General features: G+C 40.0%; 2 protein-coding genes and 1 long non-coding RNA gene across 5 annotated transcripts in view; 1 reads left to right on the top strand and 2 right to left on the bottom strand.

The window, feature by feature from the left end:
• The window catches only part of osbpl3a (oxysterol binding protein-like 3a), a 37,660-nt gene extending 30,508 nt beyond the window's left edge, over positions 1 to 7,152 (bottom strand). Inside the window, exon 1 of one of the 2 annotated variants that reach the window (XM_017693861.2) lies at positions 6,938 to 7,152. The gene's annotated coding sequence lies outside the window, so the exon portion shown is untranslated. Of the gene's footprint in view, positions 1 to 2,747; positions 2,882 to 6,937 lie in introns of those variants that run through there. The other variant, XM_037535429.1, reaches the window with a different exon arrangement.
• Positions 7,153 to 12,763: 5,611 nt separating this feature from the next.
• Positions 12,764 to 16,647, bottom strand: LOC108425131. 2 transcript variants are annotated; one of them, XR_005129758.1, is made up of 9 exons: positions 16,056 to 16,647; positions 15,479 to 15,519; positions 15,293 to 15,352; positions 15,103 to 15,180; positions 14,896 to 14,997; positions 14,744 to 14,791; positions 14,570 to 14,650; positions 14,088 to 14,455; positions 12,764 to 13,603 (listed from the first exon to the last, which is right to left on the bottom strand). XR_005129758.1 is itself a non-coding variant. In XM_017693568.2 (8 exons), the coding sequence occupies exons 1-8, from the start codon at positions 16,252 to 16,254 to the stop codon at positions 14,306 to 14,308; spliced, it is 759 nt and encodes a 252-aa protein (XP_017549057.2). In that variant the 5' UTR covers positions 16,255 to 16,647; the 3' UTR covers positions 13,865 to 14,305. The 2 variants fall into 2 exon arrangements, 1 of the variants encoding a protein (XP_017549057.2); XM_017693568.2 differs by lacking the exon at positions 12,764 to 13,603 and having other exon boundaries at positions 13,865 to 14,455.
• A 793-nt stretch (positions 16,648 to 17,440) lies between these two features.
• On the top strand, positions 17,441 to 19,916 carry LOC119262568. The gene is made up of 3 exons (XR_005129759.1): positions 17,441 to 17,480; positions 18,227 to 18,320; positions 19,587 to 19,916. It is a non-coding gene; the product is annotated as an uncharacterized LOC119262568 (long non-coding RNA).
• The last annotated feature ends 794 nt before the right edge of the window (positions 19,917 to 20,710 follow it).

The raw sequence follows: 20,710 nt of genomic DNA, 5'->3' as shown, positions 1-20,710 counted from the left end.
AATAATGTAAAATACTTCCCTTAATATGTGTCAGGCATACCTGAATCAGTACCCCCATAACGCTTACTGCAATAGAGATTATTCCAGAGGAGCAGGCTTTAAATAGGTGAAATTGCCTGGACATGTTATATAAACAAGATGTGTGTGTGTGGGTTTGGGTGTGGGTGTGTGTGCATCAAGTAAATCTAAATGCTGGCTAATGAAACACACAAGTCAGAGATGGCAAAAAAGAAAATCTACTATTTTTTGCAATGTCCAGACACTAATGATGATATGTCTAAGTCAGTGGTCTATTTGTTTACAACTATCTGAGTTGCTTTACTTCAACAGAGCTATTAACAACTGAAGCCAAATACATCACAAGCAGCTGAGCGTGTGTTACTCAGAGCACACTCACACATAAACACACAGAAATAAATGAGCTAAATGTGATTTAAATACGCACACACTCAAATGAGATTTACACTGAAAATGTGATTCAAATTAACAATGACGTTCACAGATCTGATTCATATTCACAGATCTGATTCACATTCACAGATCTGATTCATATTCACAGATCTGATTCATGACATTCACAGATCTGATTCATATTCACAGATCTGATTCATATTCACAGATCTGATTCATGACATTCACAGATCTGATTCATGACATTCACAGATCTGATTCATATTCACAGATCTGATTCATGACATTCACAGATCTGATTCATATTCACAGATCTGATTCACATTCACAGATCTGATTCATATTCACAGATCTGATTCATATTCACAGATCTGATTCATGACATTCACAGATCTGATTCATATTCACAGATCTGATTCACATTCACAGATCTGATTCATATTCACAGATCTGATTCACATTCACAGATCTGATTCATATTCACATAGACATTTGTAATTCCAAACACATCACAATTACCCAGATTTTGCCAAAAGGAAGTAAATGGAACGACAAAAATGTGCTGATGCAACACATTATATTATTGAGGGAATGATGTATTAAAGGAATGGAAACGGCAAAAATAAAGCATTACAATACTTGAAGGCACGGTACATGATATATGCATTACAATATTTTGTTTTTCTGAGGTTATAAATAAAAACAAAGTATATAATAATACAGTAGTGTACTACTGGCGTGTCCATAGACTGCCTACTGTATTTATCTCTAACTTGAAGTTGTTGACACACAGGTATGCAAAACATATACTACAGGCAAACATGTGACACAGTCATGATATGAATGTGAGACTTTATGGCACATAAGTAGGAATTCCAATTATTCAAAATTTCTATTTAACTCAATCAACAAGACTTATCGACATTGGTGGGAACCAGGGGTCACAATGTCTGCAAAAGTTTTTATATGTAATGTTGATGATGGTAAAATAATAGAAAATCTGTAAAAAATAAGTTTTCTTTGGGAACTGTGTTTTTTCATAGCATGCTGCATGTACTTCTCCACCCTTAATAGATTTAAAAAAATACATCTTCCCTCAAAACTATTGTAAAACACAAGCAATAGTCAGCGTATTTGAAATGATTTCGGTAATAACTTTCTGTGACAGAGCTTTAAAACACACTGATGGCTTCAGGTGTCTGTTTCCTATCATCACCACTGTGAACAATTCTGAATTATTCATTTCTCTAGAACAGAGTATTTCATAAAGGCCTATTCCCACTATGTAAAATGCTGAACCTTCACATCTTATCTGATGTTTTTTGTTTTTTTAACACTCTGGAAACTCCGGGAAAAAGATGGAGGAGGAAGGGGAAAAGGAATCCCTTGGTATGAGCAATGATGAATTTGTTCTTTTTCTTTTAAGTGCTGCAACTAGTGCACACAACAGAAAAAAAAGAATGAGCATGAATAGACTATGAAACAGCTACATTAAATGATTATAGACATTTTCTGTGTTGTATTACTCACGGTCATTCCCAGTCTTTCAGCTGTGGTCCTACATATCATTTCTTTAACCTTCACATTTTTATAGTAAGCTTGTTGCATCATTTTTTATGCTCTTCCATAAGCCAGCTGAGCTCTTCTGCTGCCATTTGAACTGCTAATCTGAGCCAGGTTGATGCAGAAAATCAGCCCGGCTCAGATTAAAACTTTTATGCTGTATCGCAGTCCGTCCGTTTTGAACTCACTGTCCACATGTCCTTGAATACACACATGCTGGTTTTCAAAACTTGAAATGCAATTTTTTCATCCATAAAGACCTTAATTTGTTTTATTTAGACCACTCGAAGCGGTTTAGTTGAACTTCAGATGACTACACTAGATGAGGTCTAACATAAACTGAAAACTTACTGGTAATGTACAGTTACTGTACTGTTTTACCTACACCGTAAAAAAACATTTTCAATATCAAAGCAGTAAAAATTGTAAATGCATGTAAATCCACACATATCCTGCATTTTATCACTGCTGTTGTTAATTTACAGAAAAAGAATGTAATTTCACAAAAATGACCTTTATTATCACTGTTTTAGTGGTTGTTACTGTTATTATTGAGGTAAAATACTGTATGTCAGAAGAACTAGCTAAACTAGTGAAACTGATGAGTTAAAGGCAGCATTGCTGTTTTGTATGCACCCCTGCTGTCGGATCCTTTTTTACAGCTTTTTTTATTACAGTGTACTCATAACATAATACATATATGAGAAAGCTCACTGTTTACTTGTTTATTGATTGTATAGTATTTTGTAATATAATTAAAAATTAACAGGTACCTTAGCTTGTATTACGTCTCTGTATCAATTGACTAGTTTCCTTCCTGATAGCTGGGGTTTAGCATCGGCAGCATTTTCTGATGTGTTTTCGATGTATGCTTATTCATTATTCTTTGAGGACCAGGAAACAAGAGAGAGAGTAAGAGAGAGAGAGAGAGAGAGCGAGAAAGAGAGAGAGAAAGAGAGAGAGAGAAAGAGAGAGAGAGAGAGAAAGAGAGACTGAGAGAGAGAGACACTGAGAGAGAGAGAGAGGAGAGAGAGAGAGAGAGGAGAGAGAGGAGAGAGAAAGAGAGAGACTGAGAGAGAGTGAGAGAGAGAAGAGAGAGAGAGGAGGGAGAGAGAGAGAGAGAAAGAGAGAGAGAGAGACTGAGAGAGAGAGAGAGAGACTGAGAGAGACTGTGAGAGCGAGAGAAGCGAGAGAAAGAGAGAGACTGAGAGAGAGAAGAGAGCGAGAGAGAGAGAGAGAGAGAGAGAAAGAGAAAGAGAGAGAGAAAGAGAGAGACTGAGAGAGAGAGAGAGACTGAGACGGTGAGAGAGAGAGAGAGAAGAGAGAGCGAGAGAGAGAGAGAGAGAGAGACTGAGAGGGTGAGAGAGATATAGAGAAGAGAGAGCGAGAGAGAGAGAGAGAGAGACTGAGAGGGTGAGAGAGAGAGAGACTGAGAAGGTGAGAGAGAGAGAGAGAGAAAGAGAGAGAGAGAAGAGAGAGCGAGAGAGAGAGAGAGAGAGAGACTGAGAGGGTGAGAGAGAGATAGAGAGAAGAGAGCGAAAGCGAGAGAGAGAGAGAGAGAGAGAGACTGAGAGGGTGAGAGAGAGATAGAGAGAAGAGAGCGAAAGCGAGAGAGAGAGAGAGAGAGACTGAGAGGGTGAGAGAGAGAGAGATAGAGAGAAGAGAGAGCGAGAGCGAGAGAGAAAGAGAGGGAGAGAGAGAGAGACTGAGAGGGTGAGAGAGAGAGAGAGAGATGTCTCACTAAAATTGTGATCCTAGTTACAGCCCTGCTTGTCAAACCTTAGTGGCCAAAACACTTTTAAGTCAAGGCCAAATGAAAAAGGGTGGATATGGGTAAAAGGCATGAAAAGAGGTAGTGGTGAGTGCATATGCATGGTTGAACATTACGTGAGGTATTCAGGTGTGGTCAGAACTTTTACTGTTACGTAACTTCACATTGCACAGCCTGCACACACACACAGACACACACACACCCAGTGTAAGCCTGAGTGTAACTATAGTCAGTCATTAACAATATTAGTGTGTCATTGCTTTATTGCTACATGCCATTGCAAGATATTTTACAAGAACACTGCATTATAGCATTAAGGAGTACACTACCCTATATAGTTCTAACAGAAGAGCACATAAGAGACACTTCATTTGGAAAGAGAGTAAAGGTTTCAATTGCTGTCCATGGGTCATGCAAGTTCACACATAGGAGTCCACTGAAAAAAAAGAGATGCACTGAATTCAGTTGATCCAAATGTGTGCATAATTTCTATATAAATACATAAATGATAAAAAGTATTACATAAAAGAATCATTACGTGAGTAAACTTTCATAACATAATGCAATGAGCAAAATGTGTGGTTCTGCTGGGCTGAGGCAAGCGAATGTAAATAAAAAGAAAGCAGTAAATGCATTCATTTAAACATTACAGGGCTTATGGAAACAAAAAGGTTTTAAATTCTAACTTAGGGCTCTATCATGTGCAGAGGGCAGCTCTGAGTTAAGTTTGTTTATTTGTCTGGTATGTAGCTAATTCTAATATTATAATAGTGTAAATGTTCAGTTATGCTTCCTACTGTAAAAATAAGGACATAACACTGACTGCACAAGATGGTAACGAGGTTCAGAGGAATCCCAAATTTGCCATTTTTAACAGGTTTGTTACATTTACTGAACTTTCCACAGACATATCTACACTTCAGTTCTACACGGTTAAATATTGCCATGATTTCACAACTTACCACTTCAGAGATGCAAAGTTTTGTTCTGATCGCAACAACATGATCACAATCATCATTTTTCTTTACCCAAATTTTGCTCTAAATATCATGAGAGCACGAAATCGTAAACCCAGTCCCTCCAATTGAATCATGGGCTGATGGTATTGTTATACCCATATGAGCCAGTGTTCACATGAAATATTAATCAAAATATTGATTATATATCAATTTGGGGAAATACTGACCAATTATTGGTCTGTGTTCATAGTCTGATATGGAGTCAGGGAGAGATGCTACAGAAACATTAACCACCTTAAAATCCCATGTTTATTACATACTACTGTTCAGTAACTACAGAGACTCACTGAGCTACTTTTAGTTTATAGAAGTTTGTAATAAAACTTTGCAGGCCTTTTTAGGGGTAAAGGGGTTAGGGAGATCTCTTTTTTGATCACATATTTCTTGTCACGAGTTAATTGTTATTTTTGTCATTACACAGCTTTTAAACCTTTCTATAACTCACAGGTTTCCAACACTGATTCTGAAGTACCCTCATCCTGCACATTTTATCTTTCCCTGCTCGAACACACCCCTTCAGTTTAGGAAGGGTTTGTTAATGAGCTGATAAATTTGATCAGGTGTGTTAGAGCACGGAAAACTACAAATTGTACAGAGGTACTCCAGGATCAGGATTGGGAACCAGTGATACAGCCAAACTGTAGTGTGTGATGCTATAAGTAGTCTATTAACTGCTCCCCATGCGTAGATTAATGTAAGAAATTAGCAGGATTTTAAGCAATACACACAGGCAAATGAAATGAAATTCAGTAGTAAGTTATTATAGGTGTGCCCTTTCTGGTCCTGAAGGACCAAAGTCCAAACATTTTGGTGATTCCCTGCTCAGGCATGCCTGATTCACCTCAACAGGAAATTAACAGGTTTCACAGATGTGTTAAGCTGGGAAATCACCAAAGCTTCTCAACTCTATAAGTACTAAGACGGGAAGTTTGCAGCCAGTGTTTGAGGGAAAATCTTAGCACAGGCTCTGTCTAAATATAAGAAATGACGTGAGAAGCAGGAATACAATGAAGTGGCAACGTCTGAAATTATGTTGTCATTCAACCTAAAAATGTGCTTTGTGTGGTAACAAGAAGCCTAATAGGACTAAAATGAAGCAAAGCAAAACAACACATAAGACAAAAACAACAGTCTATCAAGCTTCAAATCAGCTTCTGCCCTTTTCCAATTATTACATTGTACAGTACTAAAATTGCAGGCCATTGTACCATGAAGCTCTCCAGACCTGTCCATGCCAGACAAGCTTGCCTGGTCTGCCAGACTTCATACCAGCTTCAGCTCAACACAGCACATTCCAGCAAGTCTGTCAAACCAACATGGTGCTGCAGCAGTAACAGATCAACACTGACACTTCTGCAACTATCAAAGCATGCATTGCCTTGACAGGATGCCTCCAAGCTCTGGATTTGTTTTCACAAACTTTTTCCCATCAGGGCCATGACTCAGCCTGTATTCACAGTGGCCACAACATGTGAGATGAGAGAGGAAGTTTGCAGTCACTGTTTGGATTCTAAGGAAAATAGCAGAAGTCCTGTCTAATTATAGAAGCAAAAATCATTAATATACTGAAGTGGCTCCATGACCGGCTAAAGTCAACCGGCTGTAACAACCCAAACAACTGGAAACCCCTAAGGCTGGAACAATGCCCACTGCACACCAACCCTTCATCTACTACAGTTTAGTCAGTCTTATTGTTTCTGCTACATCTAAGGTCATTAACTTAACCACAGGGTGCACAGCGCTGCATTATAGGGCGAAAAGGTAATAAAGGATGGAAGGGATGGTGTGATAAGTCATATGGGACTCACGTCATAGGGCCTAAAGGATAAAGCCATTATTTTGCCTGTACAGTATTAAAGTATTTTAGCCTACTTAACACAGTACTATCATTTAGAAGGAACACCTACTAAGCACCAGTTGAAACGGGAATAAACTTGTCTCCTGTAGTGTCCTTCACACCTGCTGGGGCATGACAGGCTACCTAAATCTGCTCTACGTGTCTGATGGTAAAACAGCTTTTTTATTCATGTGTAGCACGAGGTCAACTGCCACACATAGTTCTTTCACCTAAAACAGGGTATGAAGTATTGCGGTAGTGTTTGAAGAGAAAGAATGTGAAAGTGAAAAAGAGGAAAAAGCCCCCACTGTATTGTATAGTATATCTCTGACTTACCTGCCCAGTCAGACTCCTGCCACTTGTAGCTTTACCTCTCCTTCGGTGACTTTCACGTTCCCACCGTCGCCCTTTAGGCCAACTGCCGAAAGCTGGGCACTCCGAAATGAAACTGCAGCTTGTTTAAGACGTTACACTTAATCTGAACTGCGTTCACATAACAACGCGAACGAGCAGCGCCCTCAGAGCTAAAGTTTAGAAGCTACTGTTACCGGAGCTCGCGCTTAGCAGAGCAGCGCACAGGCGGAGAGACGGGCGGGACTAACGACGAAAGGAATGTTGAGCCACCAATTAAAAACAAAGGGAGAGCAGCAGCAACCAATCAAAAGTCAGCAATCTGCAGCGCTCAGGATGGTCGTAATACAGGTAGAGAGACAGACAGGCTAGTTTAAAGACGTTACAGAGGAACTGAGCGTTAAAAAAAAAAAAAAAGCCACAGTAAAGTAAGTAAAGTAAACATCATACTAACATAAACGTTTCCCTCTCATTCTTTATTTTATATATATATAAAAAAGGTATGAATATACTCACTTCCTGTACATTTAGGTATCTGTGCCTAATGCTACGTTAGGTTTATTGCTCACTGTGTTATTTGACCTATTGTTATATTTGAATGATCAAACTGGCAAAAATAAATGTAAACGTCAGACATGCTGCAAAAAAAACCTCAACCAACAAAGATATCTTGTTCCAGGGCACCATGCCAGCAGATAGAGTGGAATGGTATGTTCTTTCCTTCCTAGAAATTCACCTGAAACTCATGTGCCTGACTGTCGTTTCAGCCAACACCAAAACATACTAACATATAAAATTTACAGAGCGGAATATAAGGGTTTAAAACCTGATTATTAATCCAAGCAAACCACACCTTATTACATTATTACAACAGTATTATGAGAAGGAGAAGAAGAAATAAACATCAACAACTTGATCTTGCCAAATGAGGCTTCTCATTAGGCTTTTAATCTCATATAATTATTCTGTTCGTTTTTTTTCCCCCATTGTTTCTTAAAAACCTCATGGAGTGACTTCGGCCTCTAAAGCACTAAAGGTGGAGTATACGATTTCACTTTGTGTCACATTCACAGAATGTCTCCTCATGGCCCACTAGCTATCCGTTCTGTGTCCGTACACAATCCTGACTCTGTAAAAAAGGAAATGAACACAGTGGTTTGAGGTGAGCTGCACAATATCATTCCAGCCAAACAGCAACAGGGGGCATTCGTGCTCGTGCACAGGGCAGAGGGAACAGCGTCTAGAAGGAGAGATGGCTGAGAAACAACCAAAGCGGAGACAATCTGAAGAACAAAGATTGAGGTGGTAGATTTTTTTTCAGGCAGTGGTGTTTCAGCTGTGGAGAGACCTCTGAAAGTTGATGAGGCTAAAGTTGACCTCCTATTTGCATTTTCCAGTTGCACCTTAAATTGTGCGGCAGTTCCATTCTAGTGCCTGAATATAACTGCCACATCATTTGAGGTGGATTCAGCTTCACTGAGAGGTGAACAGCGTGAAAAGGGATGAGCAGGTTGCCCTGTTTCTGCTGGACAGGGAGGAAACATTTACTAATTCTTGCTGTTTCATGGAACCAGTAGGTCAGTGTTGGTTTGTCCCATTTGCTGATGTTTGTGAAAGCAACTGGTTAGCTTTACAGCAGCAAACATAGCGACAGTTTGCTAAACTTCAACCAAGCTAATGTTGGTCACATTACTTGCTGTGTGGTTCTTTGCTCTAAAGATGTCGCGGTATTTGTCTGTGCAATATTAACATACAAAGGTTTTACAGCCATGAGGTCTAAAAAGTTTGCTAGCCCATTGTTGTTTGTCTTGACAAAGCGTGTCCCTGAAATGCAAGGGGGCGGAGCTTCTGAAGGAGACCTGAAGGGAAGGGTGTATTTGTTTTGCAGTTGACTTCAAATAAAACAATCGTTCCCTAGAATCATACAATTTACCTTTAAAATATTTTCCTATCTGTCACATTCAGTAGAAAATATATGGAGAAAGTGGAGAAAACAACACGTTACTGAAGCCGGTTCTTACATATTTTGCTTTATTTGTTGTACAACAGGAGCTGCTTTCGGAACTTGCCTGGATGTTGTGGTTTGAGTCAATATGGAGGGAAGACAGTAGTAAAGACTCCCAGAATGCCATGCACCTTTGCAGCCTTTATTTAGTTCACATTTTGTGTTCGTGTTGTCTGTGAGTTTAAGTTGTGTGTATGTATTGGTTCTGTTGTATTTTGCTCTCAGTAAAACTAGTGCGTTTTAAAGTGTTCACTGTGTTCATGTTGTGTTTTTGTGTTGGTAGCCAAAGCCAAACAAAACCTACTTTCCATGGAATCATAATTACATAGCTCAAGAGCACACAGAGACATACCTAATGTAGAAGTTCCAGGATTCACAGAAAAGCAAAGTGAATATTATCTTTTCATATTCAATATTTTCCACATGTCCTTACTCTGTCGCATATGACATATAAATGTTTAATGTTTATATATATATATATATAAATACTTTTTTTAACATATTCATGCTAAATTCAAATTTTAGAAGTTGTCTCCTAAGGTTAATATAACAGGCCATGCTATTTGCCTTTGTACTGAAACAGTGAAATTGTCTTTAGCACAACCTGTGACTGAAAATGTTCTCACTGCAAACGTCTGTCAGAAAAAATTACATTCAGATTAAAACCATTTCCAAAAAGTTTGCAAAATGCAAATGAAAACACAATCCAATGGTGTATAAATAATGTTGAAACTGAGTTTTGGGAAACAAAAATCCTATGATGCCAGCAACACATTCCAAAATAAGTTGGGGCAGGGACATGTTTACCACTGTGTTGCATCACTGCTTCTATTTACAACACTTTGTAAGTGTTTGTGAACTGAGGAGTCCAGTTGCTGTAGTTTTGAAAGTGAAATGTTTTCCCATTTTTATCCTTGATACAGGATTTCAGCTGCTCAACAGTTCGAGGGTCTCCTTTTGTTTCATAATGTGCCAAATGTCTTTAATGGGTGATGGTCTGGGCTGCAGGCAGGCCAGTTTGGCACCCAGAATTTTTAAAACAGAGTCATGCTGCTTTAATACACGCAAAATGTAGCTTGGCATTGTGCTGCTGAAATAAGCATGAAAAAGACGGTGTCTGGATGGCAGCATATGTTGCTCCAAAATCTGTATGTATCATTCAGCATTAATGGTGCCTTTACAGATGTGCAAGTTATCCATGCCATGTGCACTAATGCATCACCAAACCATCCCAGATGTTGAATTGTACAGTGTCCATGATTTCCAAAAGCGTTTCAAATTTTGATTTGTCAGACCATGGGATGAATTTCCAATTTGCCAGAGCCCATTTGAAATTAGCCCAGGCCAAGAAAAGGCAGCAACGTTTCTGGATCCTGTTCATATCTGGTTTCTTCTTTGCATTGTAGAGTTTAAACTTGCAGTTCTGGCTGCATTAATAAACTGTGTTCACATACAAAGGTTTTTGGAAGTGTTCCTGAGCCCATGCAGTGATTTCCACTATAGAATTGTGTGTTTTTAAAGCAGTGCTGCCTGAGAGCCCAAAGATCATGGCCATCCAATATTAGTTTTTCTCTTTTAATGATATTATGTACCGTAAATGATGAAATCCCCAAGTTCTTTGCTGTTTTACAATTGCCTTTGGTGGAGTGGTGAACCTCTCCCCATCTTTACTCCTGAAAGACCCTGAGATGCTCTTTTTATACCCAGTCATGATGGCAACCCGCTGCCATTTAACCTAACTAGTTTTCAATGTTCTAATCAGTTTTTTTCGCATTACACAACTTCCTTTTGTTACCCTGTCCCAAATCTATTGAAACGTGTTGCTGGCATCAAATCCACAAAGGGGAAAAACTTTGTACCACTTTCAATTAAATGTAGAGTTTAAATGATTTGCAGATCATTGCAACTGGGTGGCACGGTGGGTAGCGCTGTCGCCTCCCAGCGAGGAGGGCCTGGGTTTGATTCCCCAGCCAGGTGACCGGGGTCCTCTCTGTGTGGAGTTTGCATGTTCTCCCCATGTTTGCGTGGGTTTCCTCCTACAGTCCAAAGGCATGCAGTCAGGCCAGTTGGACATGCTAAATTGCCCCTGGCGACCTGTCCAGGGTGTATCCTGCCTTCCGCCCAATGACTGCTGGGATAGGCTCCAGCAACCCTGACGGAGAAGCGGCTTAGAAAATGGAAGCATGGATACTGTTATAATTTAGGTTTTGCACAACATCTCAAGTTTGTTAAAAACAGGGTGGTAAATTAATTGTAAAGACAATCAATTCACAGTAAAATTATATTCAATTTTGTTTGGCTTTTTATTTGTATTACAGGCTCTGATACTTCAAACATTTTTTTTTAATTTGGACAAACAAAAGTGCAGCACCATTAACAGTCCAGACCTGTCTCCCATTAAAACAATGTGTAGAGCATTATTAAGCACAAGATACAACAAAGGCCTCATACACTTGTGCAGCTTTGGGGCAGTCGTGGGCTGGAGGTTAGGGAGCTGGCCCTGTGACGGGAAGGTTGCTGGTTTGATCCCCAGGGCCGACAGTCCACGACTGAGGTGTTCTTAAGACACCTAACCCCCAACTGCTCCCCGGGCGCCATGGACAGGGCTGCCCACCGCTCTGGGCAAGTGTGTTCACTGCCCCCTAGTGTGTATGTGGTGTTTCACTTCACCGATGGGTTGAATGCGGAGGTGGAATTTCCCCAGTTGTGGGATCAAAAAAAGTATCACTTAACTTAACTTAGCTCAGGCCTTGTTGAAGTAGTTTGAAGTTGTTAAAGGTGGTTTAACATGAAGTAAACATGCTGTCTTTTTATTAGCATTTAACATATTTACCCAAGTGTTTTGGAATTTAGATTTGAAAAACAGACCTAACAATAAACATTGACTCTAAACAGTAACAAGCCATGTATCAGCTTTCAAAGATTCCAAAATAGTTGTTCCCCAGAATAACACAAACTTTGAAGCCATTAAAAAACATAACATAAAAATGCATATAAATAAGCAGGTCCATCAGACGGTGCTTCTTACTCAGAATTTAAAGTGCACATCATTATCACACCAATTCATCAAGGAGGCACAATTCTACTGTAATATTTTGTATTTGAGTTTAATTGATCAATTGTAACAGCCCAAAACAACACAATACTACTGTGTTTGGCATTATTAAGTAGCCCACACTGAACAAAACAAATCTGTTAGAGGAAAACAGTAAAAAGTCCAGCAGCTGGCGTGCCAGGCAACACCTGTTAATAAACAACAAAGGCATGTGATCAATCCAGATTTAGATACAGAAAAACAGAAAAATGAATCAAACTAACTAAATATGTAGAAAGTGAAACAGTAAAAAAGCCACACGGTCACTACAGCCTGCACTGTTACACTAAACTAAGCTTAAATTTAGCTGGGTAAACAAACACTGTGTGGTGAGACGGACCCCTAGAACCAAAAGGCTGAGAAGGTTATCTTTAGCATCTGATCATGAGCAATACCCAAGTCCTTGTGGTAACTGGTTAGCCTCTAATTTTAAAGACTAGAGGCAGCCCTGAAAGGATTACTACACTATTTACAGAGTGACTGGTGTTCTCACTTTGCAATATGTTACATTAAAGAAATGTATGCACTTTTCTTTCTGTAATGATCTAGTTCACCCAGAATAAATAAGAGTAAATCAACTAGTTTTAAGTACATTCATAACAAAAATACAGTTGCTAAAATAGGATTAATATTTTTTTTACTATGAATTTTGCATGGCTGCACAGAAACAGATAAAAGCAATTCTTTGTCATTAGAAAATAAGAGTTTATTTAAAAATGTTGTGCTAATTTTTTCCAGAACATTAAAGAGAGAAAAATGTAGAGAAAATTGTCAGAATCTTGCTGAGATTATTAAAATAACCTTTTCTGATTGTCCAGTGTCAGTTACAGCTCATTTCTGTTTCAAGTGAAAATCCCATGATGATTATAGCAGTGTCCTAGCATAAATACTCCACAGTTAGTTGTAGGTAAACAGCTTAAACTACACTACAACCAACAGTCTAGTACTCAGGCTAGGAAGCCCTTCTGACTGGTTCTCAGTAAAGGTCCATGCGTTTCTCACAAAGCAGATTGACAGCTTTAACTCTGATGAGCTGGCTGGGAATTTGTCTTCTGATGAAATGACGTCCACTGTCTCTGTCCACGGCTCAAAGATAATAATGATGATAATTAGGACTGTGATGAAGTCAGTATCAGTGATGATGCTGCTCCTCATGAGAACCAAGTTCTTCGTTGATATCAGTGTCCTAAATGACAGTGATGATTTTGACTACAGGAGGGATGGGGGACTTTGTCCAGACTTCTTCTTCTTCAACGGCGATGATGATAACAGTAATGATGATGATGATGATGATGACAAAAGTGATGTTGAACAATGATGCTTAGAGTCCATGGACCTCCTCCTCTGGTTCTCTTCATATCTCCTGATGTCTCTAACAGTCCTGCTGTGCTTCATCTCAAAGTTTCCATGGAGAAAAACTTTACTGTTATTCCGAGAAGATGGATATCCTCCGATCCACAAACTGAAGCAGTCCTCTAGTCCAAGAGGGTCTCGGTGAAGCTTCAGTACCACTGCTGTCTGGAGTCTCCAGGAGGTGTGTTGAACTGGGTTCCTGCATGGAGGGCAGAGAGAGAGAGAGAGAGAGAGAGAGAGAGAGAGAGAGAGAGAGAGAGAGAGAGAGAGAGAGAGAGAGAGAGAGAGAGAGAGAAAGAAAGAGGGAGAAAGAGACAGAGAGAGAGAGAGAGAGAGAGAAAGAGAGAGAGAGAAAGAGAGAGAGAGAAAGAGGGAGAGAGAGAAAGAGAGACAGAGAGAGAGAGAGAAAGAGAGAGAGATAGAGAGAGAGAAAGAGGGAGAGAGAGAAAGAGAGAGAGACAGAGAGAGAGAGAGAGATTGATAGAGAGAGAGAGAGAGAGAGAGAGAGAATAGCATCAGTTTTGTATTCTTTCACAAACTCACTGTTTTCAACATATGTAAAAAAAAGTTTCAGAGTCACTGAATGTCAGAAATGGTTTCCCTACCTTGATTAAAAACAAGAATTTTGAACATTCAGACGCTGAGCGAAACATCAGGTCTGTGGCTTTTAAATAAAAATTAACCTTCTGGTGATAAGTCAACATCATGCTGCACTTCCACACTTCCAAAGGTAACCATATAGGAGCTCACATGGTCAGACAGCAAACCGACTGCATCTGCAACACACACGCACGCACGCACGCATGCACGCACACACACACACACACACAAAATGTTAAGGTACAGAAATTTGGGGAAAAATGGGTATAAAAGAAATAAGAATGTATAATAAAAAAACTGATTAAAAGCCTGGAGGGGGTCCTCTTGGTCTGGCAGGACAAACAAAAGGTGCCGGTGTCTCCAGGATGTGTGTGTTACTGGACTCATGAGACCAGAAATGGCCATCCGAGTCAATGAACACACACTTGTTCACCCTGCTCACTCTGGTTTGCTGCAAAACACACACAGAGAAATATAAATGAAAATGTGTAAAACTACCAGTGAACACTTAAAACCTGACATCACTAGTAACTCTAACTGCAAAAAGACACAAGGAGATACTGACCAGCGTAACATTCTGCACTGATGTGTGTGATGACTCAGTGCGCAGGTACACCTTCACCTCACTGATGGACGCTCCGATGCGCTGAAGGAACAGAAGACATGGAGATGAAAAAAGGAATCAGAATCGCAACGAGTTACAAAGGCGTTTACTGAACAAATGAGGCTGCAGTTTTACCTTGATGCAGGCCACAGCACTGGCACACGCAAAATACTGGGGAGGAAGCTATAAACACAATGAAAAAGAAAGGATGAAAGAATGAAAGAAAGAGAGCGTAGAACATCTATTCTTATTAAAATCATGAAACTAGTCCAATAACTCAGCCGTACCTCCTGTGTGGAGACGTTATAAAAGTTGTTGTTGAGCACCCACCAGTGCTCACTCTCCAGCCCGTTGTAGAGGGACTTGTGTTGGAGCTTCACCTCCACCAGCTGCATGAAAAACAAAACATCTGTCAGGTTGAACAGAGACCACCTACAACAGTCAACTAATAACTGATATGGGGCGTTATGAGCAAAAGAAGAACGGAAAGAAACCTTCAATCCATCGGAACACCAGTTCTCATAGGTGTAGGCAAAAAACTTGTCATTCCGGTCCAATTCCTGGCGAAGCTCCTACAGGGATGAATGAAAGAAGGAATAAAATGTGTAGTGAAGGCTGATTTAATAACTCCAGTTTAACTAAACTCACTTCCATTTAAACAACGTGTGCAAAGTCGACTCTTACCTGAATTCTCGCCAATGGTCCACACAGAGTTGGAGGAATAAATGGCACTTCCTGCCAGATCTGCAGACACAGCAAGAGAAGAACACATGATTAATACAGAGCAGGGATAACTGTGTAGTGTCCTCAGTTTTAATTAGTATTAGAATGATATTGAATCATTTGACACTGCTATGTGAAAAAGACTACCTGTGGGACGGATGAACCGGCGTCCTGATGATGATCCACTCCTAAAGAAAAGATGAGAATAATATTGAGGAAAAGCTCGTTCAACATAAACAGCAGCTGCAGCACAAACTCAACCAAATTCTCCTGAATGAACAGCAGCTGGAGACGCTGTTACTCTGGCAACCGCTTAGCAAACCCAGCATCAGCCTGGCATCAGGATAAAGTCAGATAACCGTCCAAAGAGATTTAAAAGAAAACAAATAACGTTTCACCTCAAAACTCACTGAATAAGAGGCTCTTTAGCATCAATCTACCGCAAAGTCAGTCAACTTAGACACTAAGCTTCTCCTAGAGGCTCTGATTTAATGGAACCTGTGAAAGAGCGACTTTATTGTGGACAAATGAACCAAATTTAGATGCGTCTGTAAGAGAAAATGAATTAAGTCAGAATCCAAATGTAAACAATGCGGCCGCTTTAGTCGCTTCAAAGCCAGATAACAAGCTGTGCTGCTCTGTCGCTGCTAATCTGAGCCATTGCGTTAAGCAGCTGAACTCCTAACGCTAAAACAGTCGCTAAATACTCTCCAGCTGAACTGACCGTCGGTAGCACCGGCTGTGTGGAGGAGTCTGTGGTCGCCATCGTCCGTCTGAGTCGCAGCATCGCCTCTCCGCTGCTGGTCCGGGACTCGCCACCTGTACAAGAGAAAAGACGACATTACAGCTGCGGCTGAAATGCCAGCGGCGCAAAGCACCACCGGCCGCAGCCGGAAGCCGAAGAAAGACCGAGGAAAGTCCATCTGGGAAGCTGGATTGATCCGCTAGTTCGCTGGAAGTCGCAGCACAAGAGAAAGCAGCTCGCCGGGTGGTGTCGGTAAACGACTGAGCGATTTTAGAGTCTCAGCTCTGCTGAAGTTCCACAGAACGTTCTTTCTCCTTAACAACGCACGTTCACTCCAAAACACATGCAGTGATGTTGGAGTCGTAGAATTCACTAGACGTCACACGCTGAAAAGCGACACATCATGGAAAACTGAATTTTCCTTCTGTTAAAATTGTCTTAACATACTGTTCACTCCACAGTCTCTTCAGCCCAGTGTTAATGAACGGTTTCTGTGGTTTCACGAGAAGCAACACAATCTTTGATATATCCACCAATTCAGGAGTTTAGCTGCACTGAATTATAAGTTATCATTGGACGGTGGAAGGAATACTTCAAGGATCTTCTTGGAGCGAGAGGTTGACAGGCAGATTGGAGCGGCGTCTGCAGTAATGCGGAACCTATGCTGGTCCAACATGGTGAAGAGAGAGCTGAGCCAGAAGGCGAAGCTGTCAATTTACAGGTCAATCTACGTCCCGACTCTCACCTATGGTCACAAGCTTTGGGTAGTGACCGAAATCGAGATCGTGGATAGAAGTGGCCGAAATGTGCTTTCTCCACAGGGTCGCCAGGCTGTCCCTTAGAGACAGGGTGAGAAGATTGGCGATTCGGGAGAGGCTCGGAGTAGAGCCGCTGCTCCTCCACGTTGAGAGAAGGCAGTTGAGGTGGTTCAGGCATCTGGCAAGGATGGTCTCTGGACGCCTCCCTAGGGAGGTGTTCCAGACATGTCCGATGGGGAGGAGCCCCTGTGGAAGACCTAGGACACGTTGGAGGGATTATATCTCTGGACTGTCTTGGGAACGCCTCGGTATCCCTCCAGAAGTGCTGGAGGAGGTGGCGGGGGAGAGGGAGGCCTGGGCCTCTTTGCTTAGGCTGCTGCCCCCACGACCTGGACCCGGATAAGCGGTTGAGGACGGATGGATGGATGGATGAAGTTATAAGGAACGTTGCAGCCCGGACTGCTTTTTGAAGGAGGCACAATAGAGAGCAGCCAATCAGAAAAAAAATCAATAAAAAGCCAATAAAATAAAAATAAGTCAACAAATCTTCATTACTTACAGAGCTGCGATGGATTGGCGACCTGTCCAGGGTGTATCCTGCCTTCCGCCCGATGACCGCTGGGATAGGCTCCAGCAGACTTTTGCAGTGAGAACATTTCACAGTCACAGTTTGTGCTAAAGACAATTACTGTTTTTCAGTACCAATGGCCAATGGCACGCGGCCTGTTACATTAGCTTTAGTAGACAACTTCTAATATTTGAATTTAACGTGATTATGAAATAGTTCTAACGTCTATTTCAAGATTCATGTCATATTCTTCACAGTAAGGACATGTAGAAAATAGAACTTAATTGCAGCTCCTAATAAACATTGCAGATCAGCTTATTCTGTTATAGGAATACGATTCATGTCAACATATCAGACTTTGACTGCGCTTTGGTCATGATCTGCAGCAGCTTATTACTTTACCTTATTACTTGAATTACTTGAACACACTTCGTACACATTATGCTGTTATTAATCTACTCCCAATGTTTCAGGAGTATGTTTTACTTTGGATTAATTGCATAAAGCTTCCATTGCTTCCATTTGCACTTCCATCAATATTAGATGTGACAACATAAGAAATGTATCAGATACACATTTTAAAATGTAAGGAAAGCATAAAAGAAGTCAAAGATCCATGGCTGTGTAGGGGATCACCTCTTTAAGACTACACTGGTTGGTGAAGGACTACAAATTCCACAGTGCACTGTGTTTGGCTCAGACAGGAACATTCAGAGCCAGTAGACATTTTAGAAGTGCTTTATCTAATTCTATCCATTGTGTATATAGTATCTGTTTTTCACAATATATTTTTGTCACAGTAGAATCTCTCCTCTGTGTTAAAGGCAGTAAGGTGTCCCAGCCCCCGGGGTGACTGGGCCCAGTTTCTACACAGCCTACCGTTTCTATCAACCATCTCGACACCACTCTGTTACCCAGGTAAGATAATGTGGGAGGCTTTTAAATGAACGTGACGTTTGTCCCTGTAGTCATTTACAGAATCTGCTTAAATTGAAACTCTGTAGTGGATAATGTTGTGATTTAGTATTTTTTAGTTTATTCGTATCTCATTATTTCTTACTTCTGCTCTAATTGTAATTTAACAATTTAGCCACGTGTTTTCCATCTTCTATAGAATAAATATTTTTAATTTTTACTCTCTAATACTGTTTACATTTGGGGTTGACAATGAAACTGGTTTCAGGTAAACATACAAAGTATCTTAACTCCCATGAATGCAGGTATATGAGCTATAATCAGGAATTGCTTCATCATTTCAATTCAGTTCAATTTTTAATCACTTTTCTTTCTATAGCTCTTTATCAGACGTCTTAACAGAAATCCACGTCCTGTTCATAGTGATTTTATTAATGTGCTTAGAGGTGTAGAAGTTACTTGATTGTGCTACGCTGGAGTAAAACACAAATCAAGTAAAGAGAAGTAGCTACTGCTATTTTGCAGCTCTGTGGGTCACAAAATGATTGCTTTTACAAAACCTAAGGACACTTCTGAAAGACAACTCTCTAATTCTGTCTGTTCCACAGTCTGAATCTCTTTTAAACTCTTACTAACAGACTTCACACAGTGGATTTCTTCTAGCGCTGTTCTTGTCTGTTATGTTGTTGTGTTTCAGTTACTTTCTGATTCAGGTTGTTTTGAAGTTCATGTTTGACCTTTTGACAGTTGCTCTGATTACTTTGAAATACGACTAACAAAACCACAGTAAATAGACCTGTATGCATGTCTCCGTCCTGCATTGTCAGCATTTTTAATAGTTTCCTTAATTCTGAAAGCCCCGTTGAATGTTTAGCTTGGTGTTTGGGTCTGTCTGATTTAAGTCCTCATTCTTTGCTATATTACTGGCCTCTTAAACTTTCTCCAATCTGTAGTTCAAAGATGCTCATGGTTCTTACAAGTCAAACCTTTTCTTCTTTCTCTTCATTCTACGTTCTCTAACTGGGTTAGTAATTAAAATCACGAAGGCTTAGCTCGGTAGCACTTAAAACATTTAACCTATTTATAACATTTTAACACTCGTCTTTAAAATGGGTTTAATATTGACATTTTGTGTTCAATTACAATGTGATAATTTCTGTCATGCACCAAGTTTTGTGTTAGTCACTATCAACAGTACATAACCTTTAACAGCACCATGATATATTACAGTAACAAAAGTTTTACAGTGTCTATTTCTTTGTTGTTTAGGCAGGAATTCAAGAATGTGTCTCCACTGTTTAAGATGATACAGTTTGGGCCTTTCACCCGAATTCTGTTCATCCTGTTCATCGGCTGTTCCTGAGGTGGTCGTTAGAGATGAACCATGTTGAGGACCTCGTTGCATGTCAGTACTTTGTAGCATCCCGGAGACTCCAGCCAGAGACTCATTTAAACAATGAGCGTATATGTGTTTAAAAATACAGCAATTTGTCTCTTCAGTTCCCAAACGCTTACAGATTGTTGGTAATTGAAGAGGCAGTGCAGTAGTAAACATGAACCTGTCCTACTTTTTTAAATATGTTGCCGGCATCAAATTCAAAATAGGAATATATAAATATTTAAAAAAAAAAACAATACAATTTCTCAGTTTTAACATTTAATATGTGGTGTTTGTATTGTTTTAAAATAAATATATGGTTTAAATAATTTATATGTCATTGGATTCTGTTTATGTACATTGTGCACAGTGTCCTAACTTTTTTGGAAACGTTTTCAATCTGAATGTAATTTTTTACAACAGTAGACTTTTGCTCAGTTTTAATATAGCTGAAATTAACAATTTAAATCATTCTAGAAAAAACTCAAATAAGGAATGGGCAATGCCAAGGCTTCATTAGAACACTGTATATTTATGTCACTTAGATGCACACAACATCTTAGCATTTTTTTTCTAAGAGCTCATCTAGTTTAAACAGAACATGCTATTAAAACATCTAAGACTGAAAGTCCAATAAATTTAAAATCAGACTTCAGGTGATTTTCCTGTCACCTCAGTACAAATGAAAGGTTTTACGTCCACTTCTTTTTGTTCCCACCTCTGGACTTATAATGATACATTAATGCCTCTTGCTGATGGAAAAATGTTGTCATAGACATTGTCCACTATTCAGAATTGAGAATATTGTGTAACATGAGGGCAGCATGGTGGTGTGGTGGGTAGTGCTGTTGCCTTACACCAGGGTCCTTTCTGTGTGGAGTTTGAATGTTCTCCCCGTGTCTGTGTGGGTTTCATCCGGGTACTCCGGACATAGTAAATTGTCCCTAGGTCTGAGTGAATGTGTCTGTCAGTCTGCCCTGCGATGGACTGGCAATGTGTGCCAAACAAACAAAAA

This window comes from Pygocentrus nattereri, chromosome 27 (assembly GCF_015220715.1).
Source record: "Pygocentrus nattereri isolate fPygNat1 chromosome 27, fPygNat1.pri, whole genome shotgun sequence".
In the NCBI taxonomy this organism is placed as follows: Eukaryota; Metazoa; Chordata; class Actinopteri; order Characiformes; family Serrasalmidae; genus Pygocentrus; species Pygocentrus nattereri.
This window is presented reverse-complemented; position numbering and strand designations above follow the sequence as displayed.